The sequence below is a fragment of the Oryx dammah genome, unplaced genomic scaffold, assembly GCF_014754425.2.
Source record: "Oryx dammah isolate SB20612 unplaced genomic scaffold, SCBI_Odam_1.1 HiC_scaffold_2, whole genome shotgun sequence".
Taxonomy (NCBI): Eukaryota; Metazoa; Chordata; class Mammalia; order Artiodactyla; family Bovidae; genus Oryx; species Oryx dammah.
The window spans coordinates 15,873,183-15,896,876 of NW_024070186.1; the positions used below are offsets into that span (position 1 = coordinate 15,873,183).

A 23,694-nucleotide genomic window follows, 5' to 3' on the forward strand; every position below is an offset into this window, starting at 1 on the left:
AAATTTAAACCACAATAAGATACCATCAACTACCTACTAGGGGCTTCCCCAGTAGCTCAGTGGTAAAGAATCCACCTGCAATGCAGGAAACATGGGTTTGATCCTTAGGTTGGGAAGATCCTCTGGAGCAGGACTAAACAACAACTGCAGCTACCTATTAGAATGAAAAAGACTGGCCATATCAAATGCTGATGCATATACAGAGGCACTGAAACACTCATATACAGCTGGTGGGAATGGAAAATGACACAGTCAGCTCTGAAAAACAGTTTGGCAATTTCTTAGGAAGAAAATCACGTCCCCTTGATAGGACTCAGCCATTCCACTTCTAGGTATTTACTCAGGAGAAATGAAAATTATATCCAAGGACTTCAACACTAATTTTCAGAGCAACTTAATTTATAACAGCCCCCAAACCCAGAAATAACCCAAATATCAACAGGTGAAAGAGGGTAAACCAATTATATCTGTGCAACTGAGTACTGCACAGCATAAAAATGAACGAACGAGTGATACAAGAAACAAAAAGAAGTCAATCTTAAAACAATTATGCTGAGTGAAAGAAGCCAGGCAAAAAGGCATGCATGCTAGGATTCATTTATATGAAATTCTAACAAGGGAAAAGTAATCTGTAGTGACAGAAGGCAGAGCAGGGGCTATCTGGGGTTAGGGGGCAGCAAGGTCTAGGGGGTAGATAGAATAGAAAAGTACAAGAAAATTTTGGGGCTTGATGGAAATATTTATCATCTTATGTAAAACTTCAAATTGTACCCTGTAATGTGAATGGCTCATTTCATATCTCAACAACGCTTTTCAAAAATCAAAAGAACAAGGCAATCAAAAAATGCATCAAAGAATAACAGATGTGAAAATGATTGCATTTAGGATGAAAAAGAAAAAACAAAACCAACCCCAGCTCTGTTAGGTACCTAGCAATTGATTTTAGCATTGTTCTTTAAGTGGAATGCCCAAGCTTATATACTTTTTCATATCTCTCTCACACACACACACACTTTCCTAGACTTATGATGGGGCTACATCGCAATAAAAGCATGGTGAGTTGAAAATATCACTAAATCAAAAATGTATTTAATACACCTAACCTACTGAACATCCTGGCTTAGCCTGGACTATCTTAACTGTGCTCAGAACACCTACATTTGCCTATAGATGTGCAAAATCAGGGCTTCCACTTGGCTCAGTGGTAAAAATCCACCTGCAGTGTAGGAGATGTGGGTTTGATCCCTGGTTCAGAAAGATCCCCTGGAGGAAGAAATGGCAACCAACTCCAGTATTCATGCCTGGGAAATTCCATGGACAGAGGAGCCTGGTGGGCTATGGTCTACGGGGTTGCAAGAGTCGGACACGACTTAAAGGCTGAGCATGTACACATGGGCAAAATCGTCTGAGACAAACCCTATTTTATAACAATGGGTTGAATCTCTCCTGTAATTTATTGAATACTGTATTGAAAGTGGAAAACAGCATCTGTGCGTACTGAGTAGTTCTAAGGATATTGGTTATTTACACTTGTGATCACCTGGCTGACTGGGAGCTGTGGCTGCCACAGCCCAGCACTCCACAAGCATTGGACCACGTATCACCAGCTCAGTGAAAGATCCAAATTCACACCTCGAAGTAAACTTTTTACTGAATGCATATGGCTTTCACACCATTATAAAGTCAAAAAATCTCAAGTCAAACCATCGTTTAAGTCTAGGACCATCTGTACATATATATAAATACAACAAAAATAGTTAAAAAAAATCATCCAACTTTCTTTAATGTACGTGTGTCATTCTTATAATCAGGAAAGTTATGTACTTTTAAAAAGTTTTTGAAAACTAGCACCCATTTAAGGTTGTCAGACATAATGTATCATCAGGAGACAACAGACTTCTCATTTGCTAACTAGCTACTCAACATGAAGGGCTTTCCAGGTGGTGCTAGTGGTAAAGAACTTGCCTGTTAATGCAGGAGATGTTAAAGATGTGGGTTTGATCCCTGAGCTGGGAAGATCCCCTGGAAGAGGAAATGGCAACCCACTCCAGTATTCTTGCCTGGAGAATCCCATGGACAGAGGAGCCTGGTGGGCTACAGTCCATGGGGTCACAAAGAGTTGGACATGATTGAGCATCTGATCATAGCACTCAACACTAAAGGAAAGTTGGTTTTCAATTACACCTGGGACTTCCCTGGTGGTCCAAATGGTGACCCGCCAATCTGCCTGCCAATCCAGGGAACATGGGTTTGATTCCTGGTCTGGGAAGATCCCACATGCTGTGGGGCAGCTAAGCCCACACACCACAGCTACTGAGCCAGCGCCCTAAACCTATGCTCCACAAGAGAAGCCACCACAAGGAAAAGCTTGCACACTGCCACTAGAGAGGAGCCTCTGCTTGCTGCAACTAGAGAAAGCCTGTGTGTAGCAGCTAAGACCCAGTGCAGGCAAAAATTATTATTTATTTAAAAATAAATGAATAATAAATAAATAACATCTAGAGGATATTTTCTAGAAATGCCATTCACAGAAAAGCCTGCACATATATTACATATACTATTAATTCTTTGATCACAGAACTTTTAACTTCATTTGTTGTTTAGTTGCTAAGTTGTGTCCAACTCTTTGTAACCCCAAGGACTGCAGCATGCCAGGCTTCCCTGTCTTTCACTGTCTCCTGGAGTTTGCTCAAACTCCATGTCCACCAAGTCAGTGGTGCCATCCAACCATCTCATCCTCTGCCGCCCCCTTCTCCTCTTGCCCTCAATCTTTCCCAGCATCAGGGTCTTTTCCAATGAGTTGACTCTGCATCAGGTAGCCAAAGTATTGAAGCTTCAGCATCAGTCCTTCCAAAGAATATTCAGGGTTGATTTTCTTTAGGGTTGACTGGTTTGATGTCCTGAGAAGCCATAGTATACTGTAGCTAAAAGCATGGTCCCTGGGGTTCAAATCCTACTTGTCACTTATGAGCTGTGTCATTTTGGTCAAGTTATTTAACTTCATTGCCCTGCAGTTTCCCCATCTGTAAAGAGAAGATAATAACAGCACAGTCCTTGTTGTGTGGATAATCAAGTGAACAGGAGTTAAGTACTTAGCATGGTGCCTGGAGTAAGGCCAGTGTTTACAGAATGTCAGCTGTTAATAATTAACACACTGTTACTTTAAATTCTTTCACCAAAGTCTTGGGTTAAAATTTTAATCATGCATTTTTTGTCTTATCGCCTAGGAGGTGAGGACCTAGTTGATAATGAATGCCTGAAGAAGATATCTCCTTTACCAACTCTAACATTTATCATGGTCAGATCTTTTCCATCATAGCATACAAAACAAAGTGACCTGTCCCCTTTGATGGATGGATTAGTCAGTACTGAGATGTATTCTGAGTGGACATGGTTTACTAGAAAAGTGTCCTGGGTTACAGGACAGGAGTAATGGATTTAGTACAACCTTGCTTTGCAACTACCTGAAGTCGTTTACTATCCCGAAGCCTTGTTGTTCTTTTCTGTAAAGTGAGGAAGCAGGGCTGCCTAATCTATGTCTTTGGGGGCCCTTGGCTTTGGCATCATTTGGTTGTACCCTAAGTAAATGTCAGAGGCGTATCTCTGAGACTCTGTTCTTAACAGCTAACTTCCCTATTTTTAAACATGAACCAGAAGATCCAATTTCAACCTGCAGCAAAGAAAATTCACAGTGAAACGATTGCCACAATCCATGATGCGTCTCAAATTTTCTAAGCTGAAATCTATACAGCTCTTGGGTGCTAAATGTCTCAATCTATAAAAAGAGATGGGTGGTATTTCAGAAGCTTTGGATACATTAAGAGAAAGTTGTCAATTTTAGCACTCTATTATTTTCCTAGCTTTAGGACACTTGGCCCAGGCAACAGAGAGGCAGTTGAAAGTACTGCAGTCCCTCATACCTCTTCCAGGCATGGGAGACTGTGCTGAAGACCTCGGTTGGCCAGCTCCATGATTCACTGTGATTCCTGCCTTGTTTATCTGATCTGAGACTAGAATAGTGACCGTCCGTAGGAGTGGAGGGTGAGTCGAGGAGAAGCAGGGGCAGCAGAACAGAAGCATCTTGGGGTCTTTTTCCAAAATACCCATCAGCCTCCCACCTACCACCATTCTGATACACCTGGCTACAGAAGGAGGTGAGGATAGGGACCATGCCTATTTAAAAAGCTCCCCAAGAGGTTATGATCTTAGAGCTCCTACTCACTGCTCTCCTTCCTGCCTCAGCCCATCCCTTATAGAGAAGTCTAATCCCATAACTAAGTGGTGTTTGACAAACACAGATTATTATGAAAACCAAAATAAGACCCAGGGCAGGGGAAAGGGGAGTTCCCAAAGATTTCAAGTGCTGGTTGATGCAAAGGTAGAACTTTCTCCTGCCATAACACATAGAAATGAGAATAAAACAACGCTCAATTTAAAATATGCAGCTGAGGTCAGAAACAGACCCTAGTGCTACAGTTTCAATACCCAGAAAGGGGGGGGGGGGGCAGCTGGGGGTGGTGGTGCTTGATGCCAGCACCAAGGAGAGAGGTACTAGAGCCGAGATGCCAATGAAAGTCTGGCCCATCGGCACAGGGAGCCAGAAAATCTCTATCAATAAGGAAGCCTGACTCTGTCCGAGGTTTGAGAAGGGGTAGAAGTTGAAGGGAAGAGAGATTCTTCCATGAGAAATGGAACCTCCAAACCAGTACCTCAAGCATGGCTGACATATGAATTTATACAACTTGGTATAGAAATCCTATACTTGGTTTGAAAACACCCAACAGAAAAATGCAAAATTGCTTTATAGGAACATTTTTACAAACCAAAGTGCACTGAAGTCTCTCAGATGGAAAAATAAAAGCACTTTCACCAAAGATGAACTTCCCTGGTGGCTCAGATGGTAAAGCATCTGCCTACAATATGGGAGACCCGGGTTTGATTCCTGGTTCAGGAAGATCCTCTGGAGAAGGAAATGGCACCCCACTCCAGTACTCCTGCCTGGAAAATCCCATGGACGGAGGAGCATGGTAGGCTACAGTCCATGGGGTCATAAAGAGTTGGACATGACTGAGCGACTTCACTTTTCACTTTCACCAAAGATAAGTTCACAACAAAAAAATTACAAACCAACTGAGAAAAAAAATCCACCATGAGAGAACAGTCAGCAGACACAAAAACAGGGAGATGAGTTCTCCTTCAATGTTAGAAAATACAACAATCTGCTTGAATTATACAATAGCTGTGTTTAAAGGGATTAAAAGCTCACTAAAACATCAACAAGATTATTTTTTTAACTGAACAAACTGATTCAAAAGTTCATAAAGGAAAAGAAAATTAAGAATAGCAGAGAAGTTTTGAAAAAAAGAACAAAAGGAAAATAATACTCTACAACATAACAACTGAACAAAATAGTAAGTCCAGAAATAAATATATATTTCTCAAGTATTTACTTGAATTTGGTATGCAATAATAGTGGGACTTCAAATTAGTCAAGAAGAGATAGATCATTTTATATGTTATAGAAACAATCTGGTAGTCGTCTTGAGGGAAAATATTTAATCTATACATTCTATGCCAGGGGAAACCAGATGTAGAAGTACTTAACTCACAGAATAATTTTAGTGAGGAAGATAATTTGAAATGGAACATTAAGCCCAAGAACCTTAGAGCAAAAGACTGATATACTTAAATGCATACAAGTAAATAGTTTTTTACACTAAAATTCATCAGAGGCAAAGTTTAAGAATAATTTACAATTGAGATATGAATTTTAGTGTTTTTTGCCCCCTCCAGACAAATGTACACATAAAGAGCTCTTACAAATTAACACGGAAAACTAAAAATCCAACAAAAAACAAATGAGGAAAAGATCAGTGTAGATAGTTCACAGAATATGAAAAACAAATGCCTTTAGATATATGAAAAGAAACTCAACCTCACCTATATAAAGCAATACAATTAAAACTACACTGAGATAATCTTTTTGGCAAAATTCCCCAAGGTCATCATGTTGGTGAGTCTGGAGAAACAGGCCAACACATACATTGCTAGAAAACTAGTATAGCCAGGTATAAACAAGCATAACCTGTTAGGAAAGCAATGTGACCATATCCATCAAGATTACAAACTCTACACCCTTCCACCCAGTAATTCTACTTCTGGTAATCCATCCTGGAGGTATACTTTCTTATGTGTGAATAGACATATGTAAATGGTGTTCATTGTAGCATCATTGTAACAACAAAAGTTTAGAAATAATCTAAATATCTATCAATAAGGGTTAAACAAATTAGGAAACACCCATACAATTGATCAAGATGCTCAAAAATTAATAATAAGGGAAGATTTTATGTACTCTTTATGACTGACCCTGGGCTTCCCTGGTGGCTCAGACAGTAAAGAGTCTGCCTGCAATGCAGGAGACCCGGGTTCAGTCCCTGGGTTGGGAAGATCCCCTGGCAGAAGAAAGGGGAACCCACTTCAGTATTCTTGCCTGGAGAATCCCATAGAGGTAGGAGCCTGGCAGGCTACAGTCCAAGGGGTTGCAAAGAGTTGGACATGACTGAGTGACTCATTGGATTGGATAGAAAAGTAAACTAGTACATTTGAGAAAATACAAAATAGCATTTCTGGAAATGAAATATACAGTCAATGTAGTTAAAAACTTACAGAATAGGTAAAACAGATTAAACACAGCTGAAGAGAGAACGAGGTTAATATAAGATGTATCTGAGGAGCCCACATAGAACCCAACAAAGATGAAGAGAGAAAAATATGAATAAAAGGTCAAGGGATATGTAGGAAATAATGAGAAATCCCAAAATTTATTTCATAGAAGACTAGAAGAAAGTAGGAAGAAAGGATATGAGGCAGTAGTGGAGGAGATATTACTGAGAATTTTCTAGGGTTGATGATGAAAAACATAAATTATCAGAATCAGAGAGTACAATGAGTTTTAGCAAGCTAATAAAATAACCTACACCTAGATATATATCATGGTGAAAACTCAGAACACTAAAAATTTTAAATTAAAAGAACTCTCAACATTGTCCAGAGAGAAAGAAAAGATTACCCTTAAAGATGTAACAATGGAAATGCACTGTCAATTATGATGGCAGGAGCATAATGAATGGCATCTTCAGAACACTAAGGGAAAATGGTCAACCTAATTCCATACATAGCTAAATTATGATTCAAGAAATGGTGAGGACTTCCCTGGAAGTGCAGCGGATGAGAATCTGCCTGCAAATAAAGAGGACATGGGTTCAATCCCTGATCCAGGAAGATTCCACATGCCATGGGGCAACCAAGCCCGTGTACCACAGCTTCTGCATCTATGCTCTAGAGCCTACGAGCCACAACTACTAAGGCTGTGTGCAGTAACTACTAAAGCCCAAGCACCCTAGATCTGCACAATGTAACAACTGAACCCATGCGCTGCAACTCTCGAATCCTGCATGCCTAGAGCCTGTGCTCCCCAATAAGAGAAGGCACCGCAGTGAGAAGCCTGCACACTGCAGGAGAGTAGCCCACACTCACAGCAACTAGAGAAAGCCCGTGGTCCAGGGCAACCAAAAATAAATAAATGAAATTATTAGAAAAAAAGAAATGATGAAATAAAATATACCTTTCATAAATTTTAATAAAAGAAATACTAAAGTATATTCTTCAGCGGAAAGAAAATTGCTAGGTAGTGTTACGCTGAGTGGAAAGATGACCATTTGCTTACCCATTCTCTTTTGTAGGAGGCTGTTCTTAGTTGGAAGGAAATGATAGTTTTATGGAATGACTAAATGAATGCAGTACTTTGGTTGGTTTTATGAATAAAGCTGTTTCTGGTCAAGTCTTTGAGTGGACATACATCTTCCTTTCTCCTAAGATGAAATTGCTGAGTCATTGAGTAGGAGTCTGTTTAACATTAGTAGAAACTGTCAAGTGGTTTTTTTTTTTTCCAAGTGATTTTTTTTTTCATTCATACTAAACTACTGGAGTCCCTTAACTGAGGATTAGAAGGGAATTCCACAAACCTATCCCATATATTATGCTCAACGGTAAAATATAATAATTATTCCCATTAAATTATGGAAAAATATCCATTTCTATTCAATATTGCCTCTAAAAGCATCACAAAATAAAAACAAAAGATAAAAGATTAGAAATGATAAAAATGTACTATTTGCAGATCATATAACTTTTCAAAGAAAATGCAAGTGACTCTAATAACTATTTTAAAAAAGGAGAATCCAGCAACATGGCTTGATAGAAGATTGATATACAAAAAAAAAAAAAAAATCAAATGCCTGTATACCAAACAATCCATTAGAATGTACATTTTTAAATAATCTCATAGCAATAGAGAGGTAATAAGTATATATGTTAAAACCTGTTTAGAGAAAACTACAGAGCATTGATGTAAGACATAAAAGATTACCTAAACAAATGGGATTTAGCACATTTATGCGGAAAAGACTCATACAGTAAAGATCTGATTTCTTAAGTTAACCTACAAATTCAGTATGGTTCTGACCAAAATCTTGGTATGATTCTTCAGAGATTTTGACAAGCCAAATAAAACAACAAATGTAGATAGCACAATTTTAAAGAAGACTAAGGAGAAAGAGTCGAACCCCTACAAGATAGTGAGTCTTCTTTTAACTACAGGAATCAAAACCATATGTTATAGCACAAGAATACAAAACTGCCCGTACTGGGACAGAATAGAATTCTCAGAAACAGACCCAGACATATATACATGACAAAGATGCTATTAAAGTTTAACAGGTACCTTGCAAAACATTTAACCTGAATCTAATCAAGCCTTTAGACTGAAGTTCAAGTATACAGGAAATTTGAATATGGCATCAAACAAACATATTAAATGATACCATCAAGAAATACCCCAATAAATTTGAGTATGATCCATTCTATAAAACAACTGGCCTTCAAATGGGGAAATTGGACTGTGGTTTAGATATTACATCATATTAGGTAAGTAGTGTTACATTTTAGGTTTCATATTGATATGATTATGTAGGAGGATATATGTATTTTTGAGATGAATAATGAAATATTTAGGGGTGAAATACCATAACATTGCAACTTATTGGCAAATGGTTCAGTAAACCATACATACACACATATGCACAGATACCAATATGTGGCAAAATGTTAAAATTAAATCCAGATGGTTGGTACGCAGAACATTATTTTTTTACTTTTACTCTTTTTGTATATTGAAAAATTTCACAGTGAAATATTGAAAAAAGTGTTTGGAAAAGCACATAAGCAAAAAATGATGCTGAGAAAATTCAATGGCCTCATAAAAATTAGATTCCTACTTCACATTTTAGAAGAAAATGAAACAAAAGTATATCATATCTTTAGAAGAAAAATAATTTCTATTTTTTTAGAGTAAGGAAGAATTTCTCAAAAAAGGTAGAGAATAAGAGCCTTAAAAAGGGATTAGTAAATTCTATTTCACTAAATTTAAAAAGCGTAAATAAAAGAGACCAAACCCAAGAAAAGCCAGAGAGATTGGGAGAAAATAATTGCCATGCACATAACCCAGAAAAATAGTTTCTCCAATATAGAAAGAACTTAGGCATGTCAACAAAAACTAAATAGAAAAATGTGCACAAATTGCTACCAGAAAAATTCACTATCAGATAAAAAGGTTGAACAGTCCATAGACATAGCAAAAGTTATGTAATTTCAGGAGGATTTCATTAAAATGTGACACTATTTCACATACGTATTGACAAAAACAAAACAAAATGAAATGAATATGGTAACATTTTGACAGAATGAAAATTCTTGTATAGCTCTGGTAGTCCACCTGCTTCAAAGAAAAATATGATAGCAGCCAGTAATACTGAAGGCTGGCATACAAGTCACCTACAAATTCCATTTACAAAAGGTCTCATTCATGTGTACAAAGATGTTCAGCATAGTACTGTTTATAACTGAAATATCAGAAACAACCCAAGCATTAATCAAAGTAGGACTGGCTAAATGATCTGGGTATACTCATATAATGGGAAAATGCACAGCAGTCACAATGAATGACCTGTACTCATTCAAACTGGAAAATCTAGCAAACACAATCGGAGAAGGCGATGGCACCCCACTCCAGTACTCTCGCCTGGAAAATCCCATGGACGGAGGAGCCTGGTAGGCTGCAGTCCCTGAGGTCATGAAGAGTCAGACACGACTGAGCGACTTCACTTTCACTTTTCACTTTCATGCATTGGAGAAGGAAATGGCAACTCACTCCAGTGTTCTTGCCTGGAGAATCCCAGGGACAGGGGAGACTGGTGGGCTGCTGTCTATGGGGTCACACAGAGTCTGAAACGACTGAAGTGACTTGGTAGCAGCAGCAGGAGGCAGCTTCTAGGCTTCCCTGGTGGCTCAGACGGTAAAGAATCTTTCTGCAATGCAGGACACCTGGGTTTGATCCCTGGGTCAGGAAGATTCCCTGGACAAGGGAATGGCAACCTACTCCAGTATTCTTAGAGAAGGGATACAAGGGATTAGATCTGATAGATAGAGTGCCTGAAGAAATATGGATAGAGGTTCGTGACATTTTACAGGAGGGGGTGATCAAAACCATTCCCAAGGGGGGAAAAAATGAAAAAGGCAAAATGGTTGTCTGAGGAGGCCTTACAAATAGCTGAGAAAAGAAGAGAAGTGAAAGGCAAAGAAGAAAAGGAAAGATACATCCACCTGAATGCAGAGTTCCAAAGAATAGCAAGGAGAGATAAGAAAGCTTTCCTAAATGATCAATACAAAGAAACAGAAGAAAACAATAGAGTGAGAAACACTAGAGATCTCTTCAAGAAAATTAGAGATACCGAAGGAACATTTCACGCAAAGATGAGCACAAAAAGGACAGAAATGGTAGGGACCTAATAGAATCAGAAGATATTAAAAAGAGGTGGCAAGAATACACAGAACTATACAAAAAAGATATTCATTACCCAGATAATCACGATGGTGTGATCACTCACTTAGAGCAAGACATCCTGGAATGTGAAGTCAGGTGGGCCTTAGAAAGCCATCACTATGAACAAAGCTAGTGGAGGTGATGGAATTCCAGTTGAGCTATTTCAAATCCCCATGATGCTGTGAAAGTGCTGCATTCAATATGCCAGCAAATTTGGAAAACTCAGCAGTGGCCACAGGACTGGAGAAGGTCAGTTTTCATTCCAATTCCAAAGAAAGGAAATGCCAAAGAATGCTCAGACTACTGCACAGTTGCACTCATTTCACATGTTAGCAAAGTAATGCTCAAAATTCTCCAAGTCAGGCTTCAAAAGTATGTGACACGTGAACTTCCAGATGTCCAGGCTGGATTTAGAAAGGGCAGAGGAACCAGAGATCAAATTGCCAACAGCCACTGGATCATCGAAAATGCAGAAGAGTTCCAAAAAAACATCTACTTCGGCTTTATTAACTATGCCAATGCCTTTGACTGTGTGGATCACAACAAACTGTGGAAAATTGTTCAAGAGATTAGAATACCAGACCACCTTACCTGCCTCCTGAGAAATGTGTATGCAGGTCAAGAAGCAACAGTTAGACATGGAAAAGTATACTGGTTCAAATTTGGGAAAGGAGTACATCAAGGCTATATATTGTCACACTGCTTATTTAACTTATATGCAGAATACATCATGCAAAATGCCAGGCTGGATGAAGCACAAGACTGCCAGGAGAAATATCAATAACCTCAGATATACAGATGACACCACCCTTGTGGCAGAAAGCAAAAAGGAAATAAAGAGTCTCTTGATGAAAGTGAAAGAGGAGAGTGAAAAAGCTGGCTTAAAACTCAACATTCAAAAATCAGGTCCCATCACTTCATGGCAAAGAGATGGGGAAACAGTGGAAACAGTGACAGACTTTATTTTTGGGGGCTCCAAAATCATAGCAAATGGGACTTCAGCCATGAAATTAAAAGACACTTTCTCCTTGGAAGAAAAGCTATGACCAATCTAGACAGCGTATTAAAAAGCAGAGACATTACTTTGCCAACAAAGGTCTGTCTACTCAAAGCTATGGTTTTTCCAGTAGTCATGTATAGATTTGAGAGTTGAACTATAAAGAAAGCCAAGCACCAAAGAATTGATGCTTTTGAACTATGGTGTTGGAGAAGACTCTTGAGAGTCCCTTGGACTGTAAGGCGATCCAACCAGTCCATCCTATAGGAAATCAATCCTGAATAGTCATTGGAAGGACTGGTGGTGAAGCTGAAGCTCCAGTACTTTGGCCACATGATGCAAAGAACTGACTCATTGGAAAAGACGTGATGCTGGGAAGGACTGAAGGCAGGAGAAGAAGGGGACAACAGAGGATGAGATGGTTGGATGGCATCACCGACTCAATGGACATGAGTTTGAGCGGGCTCCAGGAGTTAGTGATGGGCAGGGAAGCCTGCAGTGCTGCAGTCCATGGGGTCGCAAAGAGTTGGACATGAGTGATCGACTGAACTGAGCAGGCAGCTTCTAAGATGACCTGCTGTGATTCCCTGCTGCTTAATATTTATTCCATGTAGTCCTCTGCCAGGTTATATAGTACCAAGGTGGCTCTGTGTGACCAAGAGTGTAGGCATAAGTGATAGATTAAATAATAGATTAAAAAATGACACGGACTTCTAAGATTAGATTATAAAAGGGCCGTGGCTTCGTGTCAGGGACTCTATCTGCTCTCTCTCTCTCTGGGGTCATTGTTCTGGGGTGATCAGTGCCCTGCCTGCCAGTGATGAGGTCCATATGGCAAGGAAAGAGGGCTCTGGCCAACAACCAAGTGAGTGAGCTTGGAAGCGCCCCGTTAGCCTTCAGGTTTCTGCAGCCCCATAAGAGACTCTGGGCCAGGACCACCCAGCTGAGCACCCTCTCAATTCTTGACCCTCAGTACCTGCACAAGGCTGTGAAGTGCTGCTAAATTTGTGGGTAACTGTTATACAGCAATTGAAAACTAATCTAAGATAGTTACAGCCACATAGTGAAGTTATCACATGCTGTAATTATGAAAAGAATATACACAAATTTCAGCATAAGGAGTAATTCTGGGAAGGCAGTGGGATAGGGTGTTGGCTATATTTATCTATTTCTACAACTAATTTCTGAAGACAATATGACAAAAGGTTAGCATTTGTTACATCTGGGTTTTCCCAAGTATGTGCATAATATATGGCTCCTTGCAACTGAAAAAAATTTCATTTCAAACATGTTATAACTTAAAAATAAACACTTTAAAAAAGAAAAAAGAAAGGCAGCATATCTCTTCCACTTACTATTGCACTTTATTCCACTGTCTGGCTCCTAATTGCTGCCCTGAGGGATGTAATTACTTTAATGGCTAAACAATTTGCACTAAAGAGGAGACAAAGAGTATATTCCCACAGCTGGTAAAATCTAATGTTTAAGTACCAAGAACTTAAATACATTAAAAAAAAAAAAAAGCAACAAAACTTGTATAAGAACACCTAACAAAGAAGGCATGGTGAAATGTAGGGAAGAATGTAGCTCTGCTTCAGTTCAGTTCAGTTGCTCAGTCATGTCTGACTCTTTGTGACCCCATGGACTGCAGCATGCCAGGCCTCCCTGTCCATCATCACCAACTCCCAGAGCTTACTCAAACTCATGTCCATTGAGTCAGTGATGCCACCCAACCATCTCATCCCCTGTTGTCCCCTTCTCCTCCTGCCTTTAATCTTTCATAGCATCAGGCTCTTTTCCAATGAGTCAGTTCTTCGCATCAGGTGGCCAAAGTATTGGAGCTTCAGCTTTAGCGTTAGTCCTTCCAATGAACATTCAGGACTGATTTTCTTTAGGATGGACTGGTTGGATCTCCTTGCTGTCCAAGGGACTCTCAAGAGTCTTCTCTGACACCACAATTCAAAAGCATCAATTCTTCGGCGCTCAGCTTTCTTTTTAGAAAGAAAATCCATACATGACTACTGGAAAAACCATAGCCTTGACTAGACGGACCTTTGTTGGCAAAGTAATGTCTCTGCTTTTTAATGTACTGTCTAGGTTGGTCATGGCTTTTCTTCCAAGGAGCAAGCATCTTCTAACTTCATGGCTGCACTCACCATCTGCAGTGATTTTAAAGCCCCAAATAATAAAGTCTGTCACTGTTTTCACTGTTTCCCCATCTATTTGCCATGAAGTGATGGGACCAGATGCCATGATCTTAGTTTTCTGAATATTGAGTTTTAAGCCAAGTTCTTCACTCTCCTCTTTCACTTTCATCAAAAGGCTCTTTAGTTCTTTTTCGCTTTCTGCCATAAGGGTGGTGTCATCTGTGTACCTGAGGTTATTGATATTTCTCCCAGCAATCTTGATTCCAGCTTGTGCTTCATCCAGTCCACTTTTTCACATGATGTACTCTGCATATAAGTTAAATAAGCAGGGTGACAATATACAGCCTTGAGGTACTCCTTTCCCAATTTGGAACTGTCTGTTCCATGTCCAGTTCTAACTGTTGCTTCTTGACTTGCATACACATTTCTCAGGAGTCAGGTAAGGTGGACTTGCCAATCTCTTGAATAATTTTCCACAGTTTGTTGTGATCCACACAGTCAAAGGCTTTGGCATAGTCAATAAAGCAGAAATAGATGTTTTTCTGAAACTCTTCTGCATTTTCGATGATCGAGTGGCTGTTGGCAATTTGATCTCTGGTTCCTCTGCCTTTTCTGAAACCAGCTTGAACATCAGGGAGTTCACGGTTCATGTATTGCTGAAGCCTGGCTTGGAAAATTTTGAGCATGACTTTACTAGCGTGTGAGATGAGTGCAATTGTGTGGTAGTTTGAGCATTCTTTGGCATTGCCTTTCTTTGGGATTGGAATGAAAACTGACCTTTTCCAGTCCTGTAGCCACTGCTGAGTTTTCCAAATTTGCTGGCATATTGAGTGCAGCACTTTCACAGCATCATCTTTCAGGATTTGAACTAGCTCAACTGGAATTCCATCACCTCCACTAGCTTTGTTCATAGTGATGCTTCCTAAGGCCCGGTTTACTTCACATTCCAGGATGTCTGGCCTTAGGTGAGTGATTGCACCATCGTGATTATCTGGGTCATGAAGATCTTTTTTGTATAGTTCTTCTGTGTATTCTTGCCACCTCTTCTTAATATCTTCTGCTTCTGTTAGGTCCATACCATTTCCACTCTACTTAGAGACGCTTAATATTAAACCATTTCCAACAGCAATTCACCCAGAAACATGTAGTGATTATGCTCTCTGATATGTTAAGTGGACAATCTAATGGCTGTTGCCATAGAGACCTTTACTTTAATGGTATTTAACAAGATAGTAGAAATTGCGGAGAAAGTTGTTCTATTTCTTTGATCCTCTGGGTTGAAGAGGGCAAAGAGTCATGGGAGATACAGTAGTGTTTCAGGTTGCAGAGAAAGTGCTCTTTCAGTGATAATCTAGCTGGTTGAAAGAGTGAATACACACCTGAAAGGTAAACATTTACTCATGACTGAAAAAGTGACAAACCTCAAGGTGCCGAGTCTGTTCACTAAGGCAAAGTCAAAGAAGTCCACGTTGGTATTTAAGATATACTGCAAGACATCGGATCTGTACATGGGCAGGGGGGATGATTTATTTATAGAGAATATGAAGTGGCCTGTAGTCCAGATGGGCTACCCTGGTGGCTCAGTGGTAAAGAACACGCCTGCCAATGTGGGAGACCTGGGTTTGATCCTTGGGTCGGGAAGATCCCCTGAAGGAGGAACTGGCAACCCACTCCAGTATTCTTGCCTGGAGAATGCCATGGACAGAGGAGCCTGGTGGGCTACATTCCATGGGGTCACAAGAGTAGGACACAACTTAGAGACTAAACAACAACAGTCCAGATACAATTTTTCCATTTGCTATTTATCTTCTGTCTTCCATACTGTTATTTTACTTAGTGGGAATAGACAGTGCTGTTGAAATGAGAATATGAAGCATCACTTACCTGCTTTATTTACTGGGCCTCTATTTTACGACCATGATTTAGCAATTTAGACAGTAAGAAATAAAAACTGAAACCTCACCTCCTGAGTAAGTCAGCTGTGAGCATTTGGCATTTTCCCTGTATACCCTCACCTCCTTCACTCCCGTCCATATATCTCCACGGGTCTTAGGTCAAAGTGAAGGTCTGGTTCAAGTACAGGCTACCAGGATGGTCGGCAGCTTCCCTATCAGTCCTACAGCTACAGCTAATGTTTAAGGCTATTTTTTTAAAAATCAAATTCATATTTTCTTTCCTTCACTACATAATAGTTATGTATTTCACTATAACCCTCAATTTTCTTCTGTTTTATCTTTTTGTTGTTAGTTCTTATCTACTTCACATTTCTTGTTCTTCCCCTGATCGCTAAAGAGTTGCTTTTGAACTGTGGTGTTGACTCTTGAGAGTCCCTTGCACAGCAAGGAAATCAAACCAGTCAATCCTAAAGGAAATCAACCCTGAATATACTTTGGAAGGACGGATGGTGAAGCTAAGTCTCTAATACTTTGGCCACCTGATATGAAGAGCCCACTCACTGGAGAAGACTTTGATGCTGGGAAAGATTGAGGGGAGGGAGGTGACAGAAGATGAGATGGTTGGATGGCATCATCAACTCAATGGACATGAGTTTGAGCAAACTCTGGGAGATAGTGAAGGACAGGGAAACCTGGCGTGTTGCAGTCCATGGGATCACAGAGAGTCAGACATGACTGAGTGACTGAACAATCACCTTTAGTATGGTATCAGCACAACTCAAGGATGTTCCTGAACCCAAATTCAATGCAGTGGGATGCTTTCCATCCTCTGAAACCCTATCTTTAGTGCAATATCTCTCCCAGCCTCTACCCTGGTGCATACGCTTTCTTCATCCCTCTAGCAATTCAATTTCCTGCCCCGAGATCTGCCTTTTTCTTGCTAGCTTGGGCTATTAGTCAGAAGTACCTGATCCTCCCTCTAAACCGTGTGCTATGGGAACACTCCGTTTCAAGCACACTGCTTACTCTACAGACGCTTCCAAGTGGAATGGGTTTAACCACCCTATCAGATTTATTGTGCTCTCCTGGTCTTTCTGAAGAGCCACCCAGTTGTCAAGCTAGACATCGCTGAATAATACTGCTGTGTCATCCTTGTATCATCTCCTCAAAAACATTCTATGGGAAAAACGGACTCCTTAGTTTTAAGATTTTAGGATTCAGAAAATAGCAATGACAGGCATTTAACTCTTATTTCATAATGAGGATATCTTTGAAGAAGAAAATATACACAGCTTCTCTATGAATTTTTTTGTATTCATTTTGCTTTCATTGTCCAAAAACTGTAATTCATCCCCAAGGTCCCATAAAGTATTGTTATTCCTGGTATGAGATGCCATTTTAATATGAGAGATGACTATAATGACTAACATTCATTGTGCATTTGCTGTGTGCTCAGCACTGACAGCAAGGAGATCAAACCAGTCAATCCTAAAGGAAATCAGTTTTGAATATTCATTGGAAGGACTGTTGCTGAAGCTGAAGCCCCAATACTTTGCCTACCATATGCGAAGAGCTGACTTATTGGAAAAGACCCTGATGCTGGGAAAGATTGAGGACAGGAGGAGAAAGGGATGACAAAGGATGAGATGGTTGGGTGGCATAATCTACTCAATGGACATGAGGTTGAGCAAACTCTAGGAGACAGTGAAGGACAGGGAAGCCTGGCATGTTGCATTCCATGGGATCTCAAGGAGTCAGACATGACTTAGTGACTGAAAGACAATAGCACTGGATTAAAAGTTTGGCATGAATTATTCTGATTCCTTTCTGCAACCTGCACAGTGCATTCTGTTGCTAAGATTTTGATTGTTGATGACAGGCATGAGTGAAAACAATTCAACAGCATTGACCTGTCATCAAGACCTGCTTCCAAGTCAGTTATCTGACATCAGGTGCTCTCCCGAGGTTCCCTCTCTGACGGGAGCATCACTTACCTGCACAGGGGCTGGCCGCGAAGCCCACTCTCTTCCGAGCTCTGTCAAAGACCACGTAGAAGCCCTCCATGACGGTAGCACCAATCACCAGTGCGTTGGTGGAAGGCGAGATGCCGAACCGGTAACATTCATAATTCAGGCCAGCCCCCATCATGGGCTGAATATAAAGCTGTTGAAGAGGAAAGAGCAAGAGAGAAAATGCACAGATCAGGCAACATCACAGAACTGTTGAGGTTGCTGTGTGCTCAGACCCTTCAAGGTGTCATCGGAGCTGCAGAGAATGGAGAGGACGATACCAGCCCTGCCATCCGGGACTTGGGACCATGTGCCTGGTGAGGAAGCTGCTGAGGTATAGGAGCACGCACAGCACCTCTGACTGTACACAGGTACGGCCATCGAGGAGTTGTCCATCTGTCCATCCATCCACCCACCACCTATCTGCTCAGCACTTACTGAACACTTCATAAGGCCTGGACACTGTCCTTGGTACCAGCAATACCAAGATGAATAACATGTTCTCTGCATGATCAAAACACGCATGATCAAAGTGACACACGAGGAAGATGAACGTCAGGGTACTTGCCATGTGCAGCAAAGACAAGCGGGAGGGAGTCTCCAGGGAGGAAGGTGTGCAAGGGCACAAATGGGTGGTTCTGGAGTCATCACCCACTGGACATCAACCAGTGGCCGTGTCCAGGGGGTGGGTACAGCAGTTTTAAACCAGGCACTGATTGGGGTCTATCTGTAAACCCTTCTTCAAAGCAAGGAGTTGTCCTATTCTCAACTCTGCTCTTGGCTCCTAGGTATCTTGTATATGCTCTGCACACAGTAGGACCTCAGTAAGTGTGTGTTAAATGGATGAGCTTGATCAGTGTAATGAAATAGACAACTTCTCCTGAGGGTCAATATAAATTAAGAAAAGGTAGTGGATGTATTTAGCTGCTACTAAAACACTTCCATTTAAGGCCCTGTAAGCAGGTCCTAGAGCGCGCGCGCTCACACACACACACACACACACACACACACACACACTCCTACCTTTGAATGAAAGAATTCCATAATAAAAGCCCCCAGATCACCAAATAAAATGCAGCTGATAACACTGACACAAACATGAGGCAAACTGACTTTGTATCTCTCACTCCGACCTTTCTGTGTGTGTCCCCATTGACCTCCCGTAAAAACTTCAGACTGTAAATTTTGTAACATGTTGAGAAAGCTCCAGTGTTGCTAGATCTCAGACTGAAATGCTTGCCTTCAAACTTAAATAGCACAAATAGACAATCTGGTGGTATTTAGGTTGAAACTATTTATGTTTTTAGGATTATATGAAAAAATTCAGAATTTCCCTGTGGGCCGGGGGCTGCTTTTTAAAATAAGCCAAATAGGATTTCCTGGTGGCTCAGGTAGTAAAGAATCTGCCTGCAATGGGGGAGACCCAGGTTGGATCCCTGGGTTGGGAAGATGCCCTGAAGGAAACGGCCTCTCACTCCAGTATTCTTGCCTAGAGACTCCAGTGGGCAGAGAAGTCTGGCAGGCTACAGTCCACAGGGTCTCTAAGAGTTGGAAGTGACTGAATGACTGAGCACACACAGGATTCAGCCCATGTGGTTTTGGAAAGTAGAGTTGGGCATAGGCACTGTGTTTTTTGACATGACTCTTCTGCACTTAGAATCGATCATCCATCTACTGCTGCTGATGCCTGGATGGTCCTGGGTAGGGACATCATTCTAAAATTTGGGTGACCAGGAGCCTTGATGATTGCCCTGAATGTCAGGAAGAGCTTCAAACAGGTAGGGCTGGGAGGGAGGCCCCCAGCGCTGTCCCCAAGGGTGTGTTACCAGAATATGGGGCTGATGAGGTTCCATCAGGTTCATGACTGTCATCCTTTCCCATCAAGGCAATGGAAAGCAACTGGGACAGAGATGATGAAGGAGAAATCAGGACAACAGGGGAAAACAGATTTTAAAAGACTGAAAATGTGGACACGTCAAAGTCAACCAAGAGATATCTACAGTCTCATAAGTGAGAATAAAACTGAATTCTTATGCAGAGATGTGCAAATTAAATGCAATACTCCCAGACCTCCTTCATTATCTTTTCACGCTCACCCAGCACTTGGTCCTGAAAGCAGTTGATGGGGCCCAGGGGATCATCAGCTCAGATGGCTACTGCCTGCTCTGGATGTAATGACAGACTTCACCCCGCAAGCCTGCTTTCCTCCTGCTTCTTAAAGTCCCTGACTGTCGACTCACCCACACGCCATTTATTCTCCAGCTCACATTTACCTCTGTCCCCAAGCTGAGTTTCAAGTTTAGTGACAAACCACACTGGTGAAATAATGTCCACATTTTGCTGGTGGCCTGACCAAAATTTAATCACAAAGAGCACATAATTTTAAAGGTGCTGAAAACATATCATTCTCACATCACCCTACGCAGTGCTGTTCATCCAAGGATATTGCAGTCTTCTGAAAATGTCTTTGGTGAGTATTATTATTTCTCTTTTTATACTTAAAGAGACACACACAGAAAGGGAGAAGTGACCGTTCAGAATTACACTGTGAGTCAAGGGCAGTGCTGCGAGTGTAACTCAAGCCTCCGGCTCTGTTTGTGTCCTCTGTTGGGCTGCTATTTCTCTTAAAGCTTTCAATCCTAACCCTAACAGCTCTCCATTTTTGGAATGCACTTCTCCATGTAAAGTTGAGAACAGGGAAAAAGCCATATTTATCATTTCCTTTTTTTCTTCTGAAATTATTCCTTCTTCCCTATCCCCCAGTCCCACTCCTTTATCTCAAATTCACCAAACTGCAACAAAGACACATTCATCTGTCCACTCAACAAACAGTTATTATGCACCACCCCCTCATCAGAGAGCAGTGTTAGAAAAGGAAAGATGATCTTTGAATCTCATGATTCTCATCTTCAAGGAATTAATAATGTAATGGGGGAAGAAATATAAGTGTGTGTGCAAATAAAGAAAAAAGAAGTCAAATGAAAAAGGCAACAGCATAAACTCAACCCTGAAGATATGATTCCGGGCCAGATGAGTGGACTAGAAAACACACATTATAAGTTTGCAAGGCAAGCACACAAGTGGGCCATTCTACTCGGCAGAGGTTCAACAAAGAAGAGTTGTTTGTGTTGGGTCTTAAAGGATGGGAAAAATGTGGATACACAGTTGGAGTTGGGAGGAGGGGGGGCATTTCAGGCAGTGGAGGGGAGGAAAGTGAGGAGATGGAGCAGGCACCCAGTACTGGAAGACAGCCACCAAGAGGGGAAGGAAGGTCAAGGGTGCAGCAGGAAGCAGGCTGGAGAACCAGGGTGGGTCCTGTGAGGTCAAGGAAAGCCAGAGTGGCGAGTCTCCAGGATGGCAGGAGTCGGGTGCAGAGCTGTGGTTCAGCAGAAGGAATCTGGCAATGGTTTTGGAAGAAGAGAGGGTGTGGTGTGCGGAAGGCACTCCAGTGGGTCCTGAGGTGGGAGTGAGAGGGGATGTGAGTGAGGGCTCTGCGGATGGAAAGAGCAGGGAGAGGTGAGACGGGGGAGGACGGATGCTCAGGATGAAGGAGGAGTCAGTGATTTATTGAATATGGAAAAATGCACAGCTTCATCTCTGAGTATCCAGTTTTAGTTTCTGTTTGTAAATAAATTGGAACTAAACATATATTGGTGTTACTGGTACTTATTGCAAAAGTGTCCTCAATTCTTGACCTTTCCTGGTAGGCACACCCTTGTGATGTGGCCTTGCAGTTCTTCCCATTGGGAACTGGCATCTCCATCCTCCCCTCGAGAATCTGGGCTGCCCTTGGCCTGGTTTGGGAAACACAGTGCAGGAGGAGTCCAATTCTGGGCTGGACTTCAGGAGCCCTTGTGTGTTTGCTTTCTATCTCCCAGAATCCTGCTGCCTCGCTGTGAGCCAGGATGGTGAGAGATAATGGTCTTATCTCTCCATCAACCAAGCCACCAGATATGGAAGTGAGGCCACCTGAGACCATCCTAAACCGAGGCCGATCTATCCCTGGCCAACTACCAGCTGACCAGGGACATGTGCCTGCAGAGACCAGCAGACCTGCCCAGATTCACGAGCAGGAATAAAAGCTCACTGATGAAAGCTGCTGTTTTATGGTTGCTTGTTATGTAGCATTATCACAGCTGCTGCTGCTGCTGCTAAGTCGCGTCAGTCGTGTCCGACCCTGTGTGACCCCATAGATGGCAGCCCACCAGGCTCCCCCGCACCTGGGATTCTCTAGGCAGGAACACTGGAGTGGGTTGCCATACAGCAATCGCTACCCAATACAGGTGTGATATCGAAACGCATATATTATGCGTGAAGTGCTTTACTTTTGCATGCTTCATGTTGAAAAGACAAAAGCACAAATCTACGTTCGTACCTGAGGCAGGATAGTTATACGGAATGATCTGCTGGAGTTCTCGTCTCTCAGGTAGATGGAGATTTTAGGGAAATAAGACCAAGGTGTTTCAGAATTCGTCCAGCATGCCAGCTGGGAACCAGTCCAGAAACCTTCAGAGAATTCTGGAATCTAGACAAAACAAGATCACATGACAAACAGGGACAAGTCTGGCACATCAACAGCAAGTAGCTCCCAGCTCTCCTCGTCACCTTGCCAGATGCCCATGGCGATAAACTGTTTAATTTGGACAGCAAAGCGGAGACATCAGTCCTCTGGAAGGGTGATGGTGATGACAAAAATCAAAATTAGTAAAATTACCCAGGCATGTGGGTTACTTACTGATATTAGACCTGCCACAGGCACTTTAGTCCTCAACACCCGTATCAGTGCAGTAACAGCCCCCCCTCCACTTTATGGAAGAGGAAACCAGCGCTCAGAGAGGTGAAATAACTCACCCAGAGTCACACTGTAGCAGGCAATACTCTTTAGAAGAGAGATCAGATTTTAAACGTGCTCAAAGCCCTTTTGGTCATCACTTTCCCTATACATTCCCCGAGCCCAGTAAGTTTCCTCCTGGTACACAGCCCTATAGGGACCCTCTGCTCTTCTGGAACATCTTTTTTTCTCCTCCAGATCTCAACTCCAATTCCACCTTGTCCAGGAAGCCCTCCTTGACTATCCGCCACAGTGCTGGTATCCAACCAGGTATCTCTCCTCCTTAGCACTTCTCTTTACAGCAGTTATAATTTTACATTTATTGGTGTGGTTGGCTAACTTCTGTTTCTTGTGGGGGAACCTGATTCCTCTAAGGATACAGCTCTGCTGTTGGCTCCCCCATCTCCTCTCCATAGTCCTAAAACCTGGCCCACAGGAAAGACACAGGGAATGTTCTTGGAGGAACAAAATGAATGACCAAGAACACAGAATGTTCACTGATGCCTCTCATCAGGGGGCAGAAGGGTAAAGCGGATCATGCTTGTCCACTAGTTGCTGAATCTGTAAGTTAATTACAAATCACTCCTGAGCCCTCTCACCAGATCCAGCGGTCTACAAGAGCAGACCTGGCTTATTTCTGCCAGCTCCCAGAGAGAAGGGCTGTGTCGGATGGGTTTCTTGCCACACACCCAGCACATTACCTTGCTCAGGTCAGTAGCAGAGGTACCTGTGATGGGGCAGAGCTAAAAAGACACCTGATGGGGTGGAGCTGGGAGGGCACGGGACAGGGGAGGAGCTAGGAGGGCACGGGACAGGGGAGGAGCTAGGAGGGCATGAGACAGGGGTGGAGCTGGGAGGGCAGGGGACAGGGGT

The 23,694-nt window shown here is 41.9% G+C and overlaps 1 protein-coding gene across 1 annotated transcript in view; it reads right to left on the minus strand.

Moving 5' to 3' along the window:
• BACE2 (beta-secretase 2) overlaps positions 1 to 23,694 on the minus strand; it is a 104,397-nt gene that overhangs the window by 8,880 nt on the left and 71,823 nt on the right. The window contains exons 7-8 of the mRNA XM_040232263.1: positions 22,366 to 22,515; positions 17,976 to 18,144 (exon numbers count right to left, since the gene is read on the minus strand). Of these exons, the coding sequence (XP_040088197.1) occupies positions 17,976 to 18,144; positions 22,366 to 22,515 (319 nt within the window). The remainder of the gene's footprint in view (positions 1 to 17,975; positions 18,145 to 22,365; positions 22,516 to 23,694) is intronic.